General features: G+C 35.4%; 1 protein-coding gene across 2 annotated transcripts; it reads right to left on the bottom strand.

Annotated features, from left to right (window-relative positions):
• Positions 1–2,016: 2,016 nt before the first annotated feature.
• Positions 2,017–14,134, bottom strand: LOC128551228 (carotenoid isomerooxygenase-like). 2 transcript variants are annotated; one of them, XM_053531916.1, is made up of 13 exons: positions 14,056–14,134; positions 13,651–13,833; positions 13,036–13,183; positions 11,947–12,040; positions 10,976–11,099; positions 6,463–6,655; positions 6,078–6,283; positions 5,616–5,758; positions 5,100–5,204; positions 4,496–4,696; positions 3,418–3,565; positions 2,492–2,579; positions 2,017–2,148 (listed from the first exon to the last, which is right to left on the bottom strand). In XM_053531916.1, the coding sequence occupies exons 2-13, from the start codon at positions 13,820–13,822 to the stop codon at positions 2,088–2,090; spliced, it is 1,683 nt and encodes a 560-aa protein (XP_053387891.1). In that variant the 5' UTR covers positions 13,823–13,833; positions 14,056–14,134; the 3' UTR covers positions 2,017–2,087. The 2 variants fall into 2 exon arrangements, with proteins under 2 accessions (XP_053387891.1, XP_053387890.1); XM_053531915.1 differs by having other exon boundaries at positions 14,026–14,102.
• Between the last annotated feature and the right edge of the window lie 2,690 nt (positions 14,135–16,824).

Below are 16,824 nucleotides of genomic sequence, written 5' to 3'. Positions count from 1 at the left end.
AAATTTGATATTTACTGAGCAAATAGTGGCAGCCCGTGTGCAAATCGCATTACAAGCTTGTTTTAATATCGGGCTGTTGTGACTTCTATGTTTGTGTCACACTATAAGTGAAGATGTATCTGCAAAAATAATACTCTGATCTACAGTTTGAGGGGCTTCAGCGCCGATTCGGTTCATTGGTTACGGCAGGGTGACGATATCAATTTGCGTAAAATTTGATGAAACTTTACAAAGCAAATACATGTAGTAGGAAACCGCGTACAAATCGCATTACAAGCCTGTTTTAATATCCGGTAGCTGTGACTTACATGTTTGTGTCTGTCTATTATTGAAGATTTATCCGTGAAGTTAATATTCTGATCTACAATTTGAGGGGTTTCAGCGCCGATTCGGTTCATTGGTTCGGACATGGTGACGATATCAATTTGCGTAAAAATATTTGGGGGTAAATTGTAACAGCATATGACCCGAATGACGTATTGAGCTTAAAATGTAGTACAGTGCAATGTACAATAGTTAACGTTGTTAGAATCGAAACAATAAATATTTTTCAATAAGTTTTTTTAGTTAATAAAATATGGGCAGTTTAATGGTTGCAAATAATTAAGTCAATCACTATTGATTTCAAGATTAAGCATCCTAGCTCCCGCACATTTTTATAAACTGATAAAATATATAACAGATTTATCATTTATTAATTCAACTTAGCTATTCTATATACAACCTAACTTTATTCAACTCTCGCTAAAACGTTTTTTAATCGAGAACGGTACTAAAAAAACAAAGCTTTGATACAAAAATATTTAAATTCTAAACCGTTTCAAGAATATCCTGAAAAAGTTCTACGTAACCCTTTAATGCCTATATGCATATCTATTGGTAGAACATCTTACATAATGTACCCAACTAAAAAAAATCAACGGTCGTTACGAAAGAAAGACAAAATCCATTAAACTCCTTACCTGTTTCAATTCTTTTCCTGAATTAGACCAACGATAAATTGCATGTTAAGTTCAATATGCAATATATAATAACATTTTTATTTTTGAAACTTTGCAACTAGAAATTATGAAATAAATAACACAATTAATATGGAGGTACATTCCGTGCAAATACTTTCAACACAACTTTTATGTTGTGTTATTGGTTTAGTTTAGTTTCTCAGCATGAACATTTCGGACTGGGTGGTTACAATTCTCCGCTTTCTTAGCTTTGGGTATTCTATAATCACCCCTTGGATATGGTCCCTGTTTTTTAAATTTTTTTAAACAAACCGGCATCCCTTTCAAAAAAATGAAACTAATTTTCACAGAGTTGTTTCTAAAACTTGATCGTTCACTTGACGTTGTGTTTTGATTTTTAAATGAGCGTAAGGCGATTTGCTCGACGTTAACCCGGACGTTTTCTAATTAGTAGAGTTAATTTGATATGATAGATTTTCTCCAAAAATTATAATTTTATGGCAAAATTTAGAAATTTCAGAATCAGAAGTGGTAACGGCAACCTACTCATATACTGATACATGAAATGTCAGCCTCACGTAATACAGAATTTTCAAAACAAAATTCAAAGGTTTACGCCCTCTAGCCACGAGTCGAGCAGAACTTGATATTTGCACGTGTAAAACAATTTAAAGACATCCACAGATATGTTCGTACGGCAGGGCACGTGCAATTTCATGAACAACGACGAATGAACCTCCTTTAAAATAATTCATTTTACTTATCTTGATTAAGCTAGAAACATAACAAGAAACAGAACTAAACAAACTAGAACAAAGAAGGGGGTCCGAGTCTATGAAGCCTATATATATATGATAAACTGTCCAAAGACAAAGTTAAAAAACAGACAAGTGTGATTAAACTATATCCAACACAAAGCGAGAGACTTGGAACCACTTTTTTCTAGCAATAGTTCAACCTGAACATCAATAGCTCTATCAGGACGCCAAGGTCTATGAATGATTAACACTACAAACTCACCCTGCACCTAGACTGTAATATATTAACATAAAGCTTTCTATTTCATCTTTGCTATTTATTTTTTCAAAACATCAGTCTAACGTACATATACAACTGCTTCACATGTTATCCCACAATACCCCCAGGTGTATCGACGGTCGTCCTACCAACCTTCATGGGAAAGAACCTGAAAATTTACAGAATGTTATACGCACAGAGTGACATTATATATATGAATGATCTAGCCATGTAAAATTCATATTTCGTCGTTTCGGTGATCTTCTGTGCTGAATTTATCGCTTTTCCAGACACTAATTGCATAGCTATGTTTCCGTTCAACGCTCACGATTTACCTTTCTTCAAAGGACTTGTTTACTTTGAAAATTCTAGCTTTAATTTGAATGTATTTAAATGAGACTTTGGCACCAATTTATACCTCAATATTACTTGACAACCGTTTCTTCTACTCCTATTCCTGATCCCCTGAACCATTACAGTCGAAAGTATAATAAACATGATACTACAGTTACCTATTGTGTAAACCAAAAAGTGCTATATCTGGGGCTGTCACGTAACCAATCAACATCATTGTCCCTGCATCGACAATGACCATAAATGCTGTGAACATAATTACAACATGAGCTACTCTCAACTATTCAAAAGCGTTGTCGCATAAAAAGTAAAAATAATGAAAACATAGACAAGGCAGTTTCCCATTTACGACGCTTAATGAGATAACAAGTAACACCAACACTGTTGCTCAGTTGTTAAAGTGGCATAACTTTGTGAAAAAGCAAAATGTGTTATGGGACCTGTGCGTTGCGTGCCAGATCATCACAGTGAACAAGTGTGTGCAGTTTCAATCCATTCCCATAATACCAGCTAACATACAAAACTTATCTAAATCTTGCTTAGTCCAAAAAGGAGCATAACTTTGTAAATTGCAACATAGAATTATGGAACCTGTGCAGTGCATGTCAAACACGATGGCGTATGGGAGAGTGCATTAGCTCTACATATTATTCTTCGTAGAATCGATCTAACAATCAACTTCTGATTGACATTGTGCATGATACCACTAATCCAAATGAAGGAAACATATGTTAGTGAAAATAAAAAATTGGATCTTAAGAATATATGTCAGAGACTGAAATTTACTTTTGAATTGGTGTTTAGGTATTTTCTATACATAAGTAAAACCTACTGTAGCGGGCATATAATTCTAACTCTCTAAAGTTTCCTGCTTCAGTTTGAATTTACCAGAGGTAAAATTTTCATTGAGTACAATTTAACCAAATCAAATGTAGATACTATGAAAGCTAGGAATGTTGCCGCAACAAAGCAAAATAATAGCAGATACAGATTTATTTGCAACACCCATTCTGATTGAAAGTAGCCAAATTGAAATGCTTAAAATTATGTCCAGATTTCCGCGAGCGTGGAATTAAAGGATGACCTTTATGCTTCCGGCCATCCACACCTTGAGCCAATATGACACCATCGTCTTCAAACACTGCACCTGGTCTCGCTACAAACTGCGGCTCCTGTACGAACATACCCTCAGGCAGCACAAACTCTATCTCCACACCCGTGTCTACGTTCAACTGAATTTATGCCGTACGTAAAAGTATGTTAATATATACATGTAATTACAATATATTTATATTATCATTTTGCCCAATTTATCACTTGGAAAATGAAGGATTTAGAATCAAAAGTCTGCTAAATTTTCCGACAGTACCTGACAGAATAAGCCTTCAGGTGGTTTTAGAGTATCATCCTGTATAAGATGTTTACTTAGAGGCTGGTGTGCCTAAAGGCTAAAGGCATTATTGGCATACTAGAGAGGGCTAATGCCGGTCTAGTATGCCAGTATCGCCTTTAGGCACACCAGCCCTGTTCAGTAACTTTTTTATTTCATATCTTCCACTCCACAGTAAAGTGAAATGTATACGAGATCAAAATGATTTAATGTTAGACAGCGTCATTAAATTTTCATGTAATGCGTGGAAACGTCAACGTTGTCTGATGACGCTGACGTCATTTCTTTTCAACCATTTGTTATAAAGTCATACATTCTATGACCGTAGTTTTCTGTGTTAAGCTTATCCGACCGCGATAGAAGAGAAAGCTAGCGAAACCATGTTAATATACCATGCATTCTTTTGCAAAGTAGATATTAATTTGTACATAGTTGACATTACATCAGTGGAGGTAAAACTCTGGATGTTTTGCGCAGCCGAAAGTGTGCCTGATATCGCTGGGAGTGTGTCTAATATCGATATCGAACACTAATAGCGTCCACACACTACTTATATAGACGTTTAAATTGAGTGAAAATGTATATCTATATTTATTAACATAATTATGTAATATCTTTCCTTGAATGCCAATGCCGCCTTACGGCACACCATCCCTGTGTAAAAACCCTCTAATTATTATTTCATGACATGAATATAATGTATTTTACTGCATTAAAATACCATGCACTCTACCTTGACTTATGAAATGACATTAAAATAATAAGTACTTACTTTTGTAATGGCATTTTGATCTCTTCTGTCAAAGTTCTTTGCCAAGTACGCATATGTGTACTTCTTTCCGTAGTAGTCGTAGTTAATATTCGGCATCTCAAAAGCGGTCGGTGGTTTTCCGTTTGCACGTAGACTACGCATGCGCGCTGACATGCCAGACAAGCTAATTGTAATGCGTGAGATATCTGTTGTGTATTGATTCTAAGAACAAATAATAAAGTTCGCGTATCTATATACTATAAAGTGTTCTTTTTCCATTCCATATGAGAAACATAACGACATTCATCAAAGAAAAGGAAAACCTTTCGCAATATTAATGTTAACAAAATACGAAAAATGATCATTAATTCAAAAGAATATCACTAATATACCAGTACAGTTTTCATAATTTATTCAATGGTATCACAGTTAAGTTAGTACGCCCGAATAAAACATAATTAGGTCTGGAAGTAAGGTCTTGACAAAATATTTAAAATATATCAATGTCTGGATAAAATACATATTTGTCTGATTAAAATATAATTAGAAATAAGACAAGGACTAAATTCTTCATCTGACTGCTCTTTTGAGGAATCTTACAGATATTAGAAATGCAACTGTTTACCTCACTCAGCAGATTGTCTAAGAACATATGCCTGTCGTAAATACCGGAGTCATTGTATGTCAACATGTCCATGTGTATGAGGTTACCATCTTCATACGCACCAAGCTGCAAGTATATGGACTTGTACATGTATAGTGTACTTACAAGGACATTGTCAATAGTAACATTGTTACGATCGGAAAATGATTATTTCAAACACTTTCGTTTTTGTTAATCTGTATGTGAAGAGATAATACAAATTAAACAATCAGGTAGAGATAATGAATGCAATGGTACACTAACAAATACATTTTAACAAGATTTAATGGAAGTAAACATGGAACATCCGATCAAACACAAAGTATTCATAGCTTATCTTTTATCGAAGATAGCGTAAAAAAATGCTACGTGGACACTAAAATTGCGGTTCGTAAAGTCGCTTGACACTATTTAGAATGTGTTTCATATTTTGAAAATAAATAACATATTTTAAAGGACTATATCAAATTATAAATTTTATTGATGACTTAAGAGCACCTGGTGTGTAGCAAAGAATGGAGGCATGGTGATGTTGGCAATAAATACTCCGTCTGACTTTCTCATGACCAGAAGTCGTGAGTAACCGTTTGGTTCATATCGAAACCCTTGTGGAAAGAATGGTTTGTACTGGTCATACCGGGCTGAAAACAAAACAAATTTCAAACGAGTTAATCTATTCATATAGGAACCATATTTTTATGAATAAATGGTGTCAATTTCAGAGCTCTTACTGAGAACTATCATTAATAGCTTTCTCTAGTGTAAAGAAAACCAAGCAACTCGATGTAACGTTAGCCATTGCAAAAAAAAGGATGCTCAAGATGAAATAAGTGTGGTGTTCATAACAACCAGATTATATTACTTACAAACTTTGTGTTTCATACTAACAAAAATATACTTTTAAAGCAGCGAAATTAACTGAACATATATATGTAATTAATTTCTTTGAGTAAAACTTACTAAATACACACGGATCATCCATAAATGCTGTTTCGGGTAAAACGATGTAGTTCTTTGTCATTGCAAAAGAATGAAGGTATCCGAATCTAGCCCCAAAATCTGGGTAGGAGTTATCGCCCTTGCATCTCGTGATGTCCGAGTCCTCGTAGTGATATGTACCGACGACGTGACGCACTGTGTCGGCACCGATTTTGTAAACGATTCGCCTGAAGTGTAACGCATTATTCTTTTACTTTAGTCGCTATAAATGTGTTCTTGAAGACATTTGTTTACCGCTAAATGGTTTAACTATTGTGCTGTCTGAAAAAAACAAACTTTTTTTTCTATTATATAAAGCTAAGTTGCCATCTTTCATGTAATACAGCCTCCTAAATACACGACATACCGGATTTTGAGGTGAGAAGGGGTCTCAAACTTCACCACACTGACTGTACTCCAGAGTGTGCCGTCTGGCTCTGTTTGCTCGTGGGCTGGATTGTTGCTGAACAGGTACTGCTGTGTGTCCGGGACTCCAAGGTTGTCATCGTCGTATTGCATATACCCCTTCTGCACAACGTCATGTGGATCAATTATTACACCTTCGTATAAATAATTCATGTTCATGGCAAGAATGAGAGATTCGCAACCCTATATGAACAATTACAGTTATTTATGTTACATATTGTTTTGCAACATTATGTAATTTTCTGAGTTTAAATGTATTGGATAAAAAGTATTTAAGGTTAAGAAGCAGTGTACCTCTTAAGCAAAGAAATATTTAGTGAACGAACAGTTTTACCAAAACAAAAGTTTTACCGTATTTTTGCCAACGACTTGATATTTACGATATTCTCAAAAAGTTGTTACATTTAAAATGAGTTGCATTTGTAAGGAAATAAATTTAACAAGAGGGTCATGATGACCCCGAATCGCTCACCTGAGTAATATGAGCTGCATGTTTAAAATGGCAAACTGATGCTAAAATATTAGGAAGTAGGTCAGTAGATCACATTATTGTTCACTGTAAGTTAGTTTTAAGATCGTTGTGCATAACTCATGATACATGTTATCCACATTTCAAGGATGTATCTTAAACAAGAAAGTAGGTCAGTAGGTCAAGGTCACAGTCAAATGAACCCTAATCGCTTGGGGTCATCAGGTAATCATAAATAAACAGTCTAGGATATATGATCTGATAATTAAACTATTTTCCTATATAGCTCCTATGACAAGTGAACCCCAAAGCGGGGACTCTTTTCACCCCAGTGTCATAATTTGAACAATCTTGTTAGAGATCCACTAGGCAATAATACATACCAAATATCAAAGGCCAAGGCCTTTAACTTTCAGTCAAGAAGATTTTTTTTTCCTGTATAAGTCTATGTTAAATTTTGGACCCCAGGGCAGGGTCTCTTTTCACCCCAGGGGCATAATTTGAACAATTTAAGTAGAGAACCACAAGGCAATGCAACGTACCAAATATCAAAAACCTAGGCCTTGCAGTTTCAGGCAAAATGATTTTTAAACATTGTGTCCTACATAAGTCTATTATAAAACTTGAGACCCCGGGACAGGGCAGATTTTCACCCCAGGGTTATAATTTGAAAAATTTTGGTGGAGGACCACAAGACAATGCTATACACCAAATATCAAAGTCTTAGGTCTTGTCGTTTTAGATAAGAATTTTTTAAAGTTTTTTTCCTATATAAGTCTTTGTAAAACTTACGACCCCCGGGGCGAGGCCTCTTTTAACCCCATTGGGCATAATTGGAACATTCTTCATAGAAGACCACTAGATGATGTCACAAGCCAAATATCAAGGTTCTACGCCTTGTTGGTTTAGACAAGAAGATTTGTAAAGCTTTTCATTCCTGTTGAAACCAGAGTTCTGCATGGAATTCAATTCTTTGAATAACTTTGAAAGGAGACCACGCAAGGGTCATTCCTTGGTGTAATTTTGCCTTGTTGTTTTCAAGATTTTTTTAAGAAAATGTTGACGGACGGACGACGCACGACGGACGACGCGCGACGGACGACGGACATTGAGCGGTCACAAAAGGTCACCATGAGCCTTTGGCTTAGGCGAGCTAAAAACAATTGCGAAAAATGAAACCATGTTAAATCTAGTTATGTCCCGTTTCAGCACTGGGACGTTACTGCAATTGCATCAAAACAAGGATATGTAATAGTTCCTTGAAAATGGTGAGTTGGACTGTCCAAAAGTATGGTGCGTTTTGTACGAAAGACCCATGGTGACATTTCAACTTCACTATTTCATGATTTCTGCTTCATGATTTCACGATTTCCACTTCATGAATTCACGGTTTCGCGATTTCTGCTTCCTGATTTCACGATTTCCATTTCACGAATTCATGATTTCACGAAAAAACTTCACGATTTCACGATTTCACGATTCCACTTCACGAATTCACGATTTCACGATTTCCACTTCACGAATTCACGATTTCACCATTAAACTTCACGATATCATGATTTCTTGATTTCACTGTTTCCATTTGGTCAATCCATTCCGTTACTCTCCATTCAATGAAGTGTAAACGTAATTAATGGTCTGGGTTACCGAGGATGAGTTTATACTCCTGCATACGTCTGTGTGGAGGTCGGGGAGGGATATCGGTGCCTGTAACAACACAGTATTGGGTACTTTCAACACTAAAACATGTATGAACAAAATAAGATTCCCAAGTAGCTTTACTGTTTTAGACAATTCCAAAATATACAAGTATGTTTATTATGTCCCCGTCATTTATGGCGACGGAGCATTAAGCCCTGCAGTTGTCCGTCCGTCATTCCGATATTTTGGAATCCGTCTTTCCGTCCGTAGACACATTGGTTTCCGTTCATTTAAAAGAAAATGCTTGCATGGATTGAATTTATATTTTGCATGTATATCCTTTCAACGCCTGTAATGTAGTAAACCGTCTAAGTCGTTTTTTTACGTTTTAAACGTCCTTCGTGGTTAAGCCATTCTCTTGATCAACTCAGTTTGCATACCATTTACACAGCAGGTGGCAATAGTTTACATATGAATAATATGCATCGCTTTTCATTTAGTAGAAGAAAGATGGGAAGCTTACTAAAAACGAAAAAAGGGACTGGAAAATTTCACATCTAAAGCAATAATGCATTCTAAAAGTATTGTTTGTAAGTCTATTTCCTCATCAGTTGAGGCATTTTCGGCCAGTTTCCACTTTCAGTACCTAAACCTGGTTGTACAAATATATAACACTCCATCTTACATGTAGCGAATATCACCCGCGGTTTTCTACGTCATGCAAATCGTTAAATCAAGAAATCGTGAAGTTTAATGGTGAAATCGTTAATTCGTGAAGTGGAAATTGTGAAATCGTGAAATTGTAAAATCGTGAATTCGTGAAGTTGAAATCGTGAAATCGCGAAATCATGAAATCGTGAAGTTTTATCATGAAATCGTGAATTCATGATGTGGAAATCGTCATACAAATCGTTAAATCAAGAAATCGTGAAGTTTAATGGTGAAATCGTTAATTCGTGAAGTGGAAATTGTGAAATCGTGAAATTGTAAAATCGTGAATTCGTGAAGTTGAAATCGTGAAATCGTGAAGTTTTATCATGAAATCGTGAAGTTTTTTCGTGAAATCGTGAATTCGTGAATTCATGATGTGGAAATCGTGAAATCAGGAAGCAGAAATCGTGAATTGGTGAACTCATGAAGTGGAAATCGTGAAGTCATAAAGCAGAAAGCGTGAAATAATGAAGTTGAAATGTCACCACGGGTCTTTCGTAGTTTTGGCAGCACTTTTCCTAATTCAGTGCATATATTTGCATTTTGTAGAGTTAAAACATGTTTTGTAAGCTGCTTAATTTCTTATGCGAAACAACTCTTTCTATAATCTGAGTTTGCTTGATTATCTTTATTTCCAAAATAAATAGCTAGATATCATATGTTACGGAAGCACCCGCCACGTATAAGTCCGCCGTGGTCATGTGCACTGTTGAACAATCGGCGTTATTGCATTTTATTCATGGCATGAAATATGTTCAAGCTATTTCATAAAATTATATGTCATGCACATTAATAAATATCATTTTTTCTCAGTTTATAGTCTCGAATAATGTATTAAACATTGCTCATCTGCTTAAACCAACTCAGAACTGAATTGTCTTCCATGATACTTGTGATTTATCTCTTTTGTTAATGTAAAAAAGAGTTATTTGTAAGTAAACATGCAATGGTTACTTTATATCTACTAGTAGCATTCCTTTGTTTGGCTGATTTTGTCTAAATGCTTTCGATTTCGATTGAGGTGTTACATTAAGATATAAACATCCGGATTGTCCATCATTTTCGACAACTGTTCTAGGCTATTCCAATGGATATATAGAGTATGGGCCTATATGTACCTTACATTCGATGTATGTAAACACGTTCCGCTGTTCATACATATTTAAGGAAAAACCTAAACTATATGTAACCTCACTGAGTCAAAGTACGCGAAGAAAATGTTACGCCAGCCAAACAGAACATTAAAAAAAATCTGTGAAAAGATCCCATTGGAGGCAAATTGCACAACCAAGCTAAATAGTAACAAAATCGGTTTGATGCAATCTAGTTATTAGTATTAAAGAACTGTGCAACAACTTTCACTTCTCCATGAACGCACACAACTATGTTTTTGATATTTTGTTTGTTTGAAACTCCATCCCTCTACCTCCACATCCCATTAAACTGTCGGCTATGCATAATTTTTTATGTTGTTAAACAAGATGTTTATATACTGTTCAACAAGATGTTTTACATGCATATACCTAGAGATTTTGCAATAAACTGTTCATAATGCATACTTTTATCTTTTTCAACGAGATGTTTATAATGTATACCTTTTTATGTTGTTCAATAAGATGCTTGTCATGCATACCTATAGGCTGTTCCGTCATGGCAATGGCCTGGTTATCGACCAGCCACCAACTAACGTTCGGTATCTCACTCACTTTGCTATGCGACGACATGTTGCCATTCCACTTGTCAATCTGTTTTGCATTCTGAAAATAGATCATGTTATTGAATGTTAAAGTCAAAAATATCATAACTATTCGTGGGAGATTACTTTTCGTGCGTTTTGTGGTTAAGCTACGTCAAATCACGTGACTAAATCCATCACGGACAAATAAAACTAGTGTTATTTTGATCTTCAAATGTTGAAATCCCCATGGAACAGCCGTTTTGGTCAAAACCATGAAATTTGATGCACACGAATTTAGATGATTTAACAGTATGTAAGATTGAGAAAATCGAGCTATACAACGTAGTTCGAGGGCCTCTGTTCTACCAGAGTAAACACATTCCCGGAATAAAATGTAAATTTGTCATGCTTTGTTTGCTTTTAAGATTTATTTCAGTAAATTTACATTCGCCTTTTTCTTTTCAGTTGAAACTTTTGACGTTAATTTAGTATGAACAGCAAAAGGAAAGGCGCAAAAATTACGTTATCGCTACTTAGAGATAACCGGTCGTTGTTTCGACTACGTCCCCGTATAGTCAAGAAGAACGTTCCTTAGATGACGTCGCAGTTGTTCCGTCTGGCGAACAGAGTGGTCGTAAAGCTGATTTTAATGCTAAATGCTTCATGTTACGTGCAATTCATAATATTATATAGTTTACAAATGGAAAGGAAATATAATGTAAATATAAGAAATGAAATGATTTTTTTTTTATTGATGTTCATGCGAAATGAACGCCAGAATAGGATCGGCAAATTAAACATGAATCGCTATTGCGATTCATGGATTTGCCTATCCGATTCTGGCGTTCATTTCGCATGAACACCGAAAAAATCATTTTATTTCTTAAAAATTTTGTAGAGATGGCGTAATGATGTTAAATACTTACTACTTTCGAGAACACAGAGTGTACAAACATAGAAGACGCATTCATCTCACGACCATAAGAATTGTAAATGTCTTCAACAGTTGTATCATACCATCTGAAATATAAATGTTCTACAATGTTTGCAACCATTTTATCAAGTATAAATAAGTATGACACAATGGACTTCTAGGCCAACCATACCATTTGAAATACTAATACTCTACGTCATTTACAAAAAAATACATCATCTCCTGAAATTGGCATGGTGCACAAACCATGTAGTCTTTTTAAAATATTGAAATAAAGAACGTGTGAACATTTAGATAACTTAAGAGCTGTTGTATGGTCTGAAGAGGCATAATATGTGGTATCCAAAGATGTTCAATATGTTTTAACTATTTGTGACTGAATTTGTATGAGACTGACTGCAATGGTAGCAATGCCCTTATTGTTGTCTATTTAATAAGATAGTATACAGCTGTAATCTCGTGCATACCAGCCACTTGATACTTTGGACTAAACTTGTCTCCAGAAACAATGTTGCTGCCATACATTTCACTAGACGAGTCCATACATTTAGAATGTTACTGTTGGTGCATCTGTTTGTACATTTGTCTTCTATAACTCATGTAAAAGGTAGTGCTCTGGGTTTACAAGCGGAAAGCCGTGGTATCTAACCTCTTTACTGCACTTATTTCTTACTGTCTATATGTAAATGTCACCTGGCAATTTTTTAACTGTATTCACTTCCAATAAGCGGCCACCTACCTGTCTGTTAATGCCACCTGACCAAATTTGTACTGTATTTATTTTAGTTGTAGACCTACCGGTTTGTAAATGTCTATTGGCCACTTTTATACTACACTTACCTGTTTGTAACTGTCACCTGACCACTTTTGTACTGTACTATACTTCAATTGTCGACCTGCCTGTTTGTAAATGTCACCTGGCCAATGTCTGTACTAAACTATACTTCTATTATCGACCTACCTGTTTGTAAATGTCACCTGACCACTTTTGTACTGTACTGTACTTCAGTTGTCGACCTACCTGTTTGTAAATGTCACCTGACCACTTTTGTACTGTACTGTACTTCAGTTGTCGACCTACCTGTTTGTAAATGTCACCTGACCATTGTCTATACTGTACTTGCTTCCCATTACGAAACAGTCAAACAAATGTTCAATGTAGTTCGGTAAATCTTTGTTTCTATGACTTGTCTCACCAAACACACCACATGCATGTCTAATAAAGTTTCCTGAAATCATTTTATGTATAAGTTTGTTTTTGTCCTGAACAACATTTAAGCTTTGTTATCTAACATTCTTGGAAATACACACTCTAGAACAATAAGGCTTCATTACATGATTTTCAGTGAATTATCGAAATATTATAGAGAGAAATAGCTTGTTCAACGTGTTAGATAAAAATATCTTTCACTCATGAACACCATATCTTACATTTTCACTCGTGGCTATATCACTCGTAAAATATTGCATCTTGTGTTCAATCGTAAAAGATATTTCAATCTTATACTGTATATAAAAGTTACGATATGTTTATATTATCATAGAATATCGTAAATGATGTATAAGACTCAAACGCTGAGCGTATTATTTGACACCAACCATAGTTTCAGTAACTTTTACGAGAATCAACATTTTCTAAATACTAGTAATTGAGTTAAAATTCTAAACGATTAAAATATTTTGAATATGTAAAAACCTGAGAGCCATACTGGAATGGATCCTTTTTCTAACGTTACAACACCGTTAATTGTCTCCTTAACGACGTTACCCAGTCCATCCTTCAGCATCTCAGTCAATTCATTGCCGCTAAACGCATGCGCAGTGGAAAGTATCGCGATACTAAGAAGTACCAGCAAAATGTGCATCATATTGACTGCAACTAAGCAAACATTCATAGCATTATTTTTTGCATGAGGTGAGAGACGATCAAGTATCTTTAACCTACTGCTACTTACCACCTATAACGCCATTAACATCCCATTCTTTCTTGCTCAAAAATGTATGATGTTAAAATGCTTACAATAATTTATAATGATAGATATATAAATAAAATATTAACAAAAAAACTAACCGGTGCGAAAATGTTTTCTTTAAGTCTGACCTGGTTTATTCCAAATGATCCTGGATGTCACAGGGTCTTGAAATTCCGTCAACTATTTAAACCACAGTGCACAGATAAAGAGATACCGACCATTTCACTTTTTCTGTACACTCTAACGTGTATGTAACGACCACTGAATGGACTGTCTGAGAGTGAGCTACATAGACAGGTGACCAGTATATATCCAGGTTCTCGTTGCATGGCATCAAATATGTTTAAAACTTTACAATTTTATGTACATTAGACTTTTTGTTTCCAATAGTGTACGCAGTTTTATAGTGTTGCAAATAAAAACCTTAATAAACAGGAAAAATCAACAACAATACGTGCCTTTGTTCATAGGTTATTATCAACTTCCAACGTTTCGGAACTGAAAGATTCTTTTTTAATTATTCAGTTTACAATTTCTGAAATAATTATTGTTCATGGATATGTGTTGTCTCGTACAATTTCATGCTAGTAGTCAACTATCGTTTAATTTTGAACGATGGTTCTAATGCCGTCTATAGAGGGGAAAATATTTCGATTTTTTCTCTTTATGGGTAAATCAAACTTTAACATATATATTAGATAATCACATTACACATTTTTAGTCTTTTAGACTACTTTTATCACTTGGAGTCGTTACATTGGTACAGCAGGGAAACGCAGTCTGTGGATTTTATCACATAAAGTTTATAGTAACCGTTATTGCGCATTTTGATGAATTTTTGGCTGGCCGCTGACCGCTTTAGACAGAGAAACACTATATAAAGGTTAAAATGGAAATAGATTTCTGTTTAATGTGCTTTGTTGGCAAACAAAATCGTTTTATCGTGCAGATTCGTTGTAGTTAATCACTCAGGCCTTCGGTTTTCCTGATTAGATTACTACGCATCTGAACTCAAAACCGTTCCTTTTTCCCCAACAAAGTACGTAAAACTAAAATTCATTGCCAACAAAGTATGCAGAACTAAAATCTATTTCCCAACCAAACATTAGCTTTAAATGGGGATAAGCTTATCGGTCATTTATTGCTACGAAAAAGGGGTATTTCATCATCAAACTTAAAAAAAAAAGACGTAACAATGACAAGTTAATCTGACTAAAGTACTTGATCTTCTAAACGAAGATCTGAGAACGACCCATTCACATTCGTCTTCTGTATATTTTGGATTTCCAGTATTGCTATTTTTATTTCATCCAATCAGACGACATGTTCGAATGTCAAAGAGTAAGAAAAATGTGCAGTTATTCCAGGGCTCGAACCCAGGACCCCTCGCTTACAAAGCAAGTGGCCTACCGACTGAGCTAACCGGCTATCTGATACATTATGACATAAGAATTGTAAATATCAAAAGTCAAGGTTACAGGTAGATTTGCAAGATGTTGTAAGTTAGGCTCTGATTGGCTAGCGAAAGGGTCGTCAGAACGAGGCAATGAATAGGTCGTTCTCAGATCCTATGCGTAGCGTAATAGGATATGTACTTTAGTCAGATTGAATGACAAGTGATATTTACTACGAAAACTTGCTTCTGCCAGACAGTGTAATGAAAACTGGCAGAAGCAATCCTCATAAAATTTAGAGCAATATTGTCGAGAGAATGGCATCTGCATAGTATTCCATATTTCATTCTCGAACTTATTACTGTTACATTGTTTCGATAAATGGCATTTGCACCAAGATAAAAAAACAAGAAGGCCATGAAGGGCCTGTATCGCTCACCTGACCTATTTACCTAAAGATCATCAAGATTAACATTCTGACCAAGTTTCATTAAGATATGGCCATAAATGTGGCATCTACAGTGTTAACTAGCTTTTCTTTTGATTTGACCCGGCGACCTAGTTTTTGATCCCATACGACCCAGATTCCAACTTGACCTACAGATCATCAAGATTAACATTCAGATTAAGTTTCATGAAGATACAGTCATAAATGTGGCCTCTACAGTGTTAACAAGCTTTTCCTTTGGTTTGACATAGTGACCTAGTTTTTGAACCCACCTAACCCAGATTTGTATTTGACCTATAGAACATCAAGATTAACATTCTGACAAAGTTTCATTAAGATATGGCCTTAAATGTGGCCTCTACAGTGTTAACTAGCTTTTCCTTTGATTTGACCTGGTGACCTAGTTTTTAATTCTACATGACCTAGATTCACACTGAACCTTGAGACCATAAAGATTAACATTCTGACCAAGATTCATGAAGATAAGTCATAAATGTGGCCTCTACAGTGTTAACAAGCTTTTCCATTAATTTGACTTCGTGACCTAGATAATCCAATATCAAATTTGTCCAAGATTTTATTGAGGGTAACATTCAAGTTTCAAGACCAAGTTTCATTAAGATTGGGCCAAAATTGAGACCTCTAGAGTGTTAACAAGCTTTTCCTTTGATTTGACCTGGTAACCTAGTTTTTGAACCTAGATGATCCACTATCAATGTCGTCCAAGATTTTATTAAGAGTAACATTCTGACCAAGTTTCATTAAGATGGGGTCAAGATGACACAATATCAAACTCGTACAAGATTTTATTGAGGGTAACATTCTAACCAAGCTTCATTAAGATTGGGCAAAAAATTATGACCTCTAGAGTGTTAACAGTCAAACTGTTGACGACGGGCGACGGACGGACGACTGACGGACGACGGAGGACGACGGACACAGGCCGATCACAAAAGCTCACCTTTGAGCACTTTGTGCTCAGGTGAGCTAAAAAACACACACACACACATGTTATATATTTTAGTTTCGAACTTAACTGTATTTTTTGTATTTAA

Source organism: Mercenaria mercenaria, chromosome 19, assembly GCF_021730395.1.
Source record: "Mercenaria mercenaria strain notata chromosome 19, MADL_Memer_1, whole genome shotgun sequence".
NCBI classification, from domain to species: Eukaryota; Metazoa; Mollusca; class Bivalvia; order Venerida; family Veneridae; genus Mercenaria; species Mercenaria mercenaria.
This window is presented reverse-complemented; position numbering and strand designations above follow the sequence as displayed.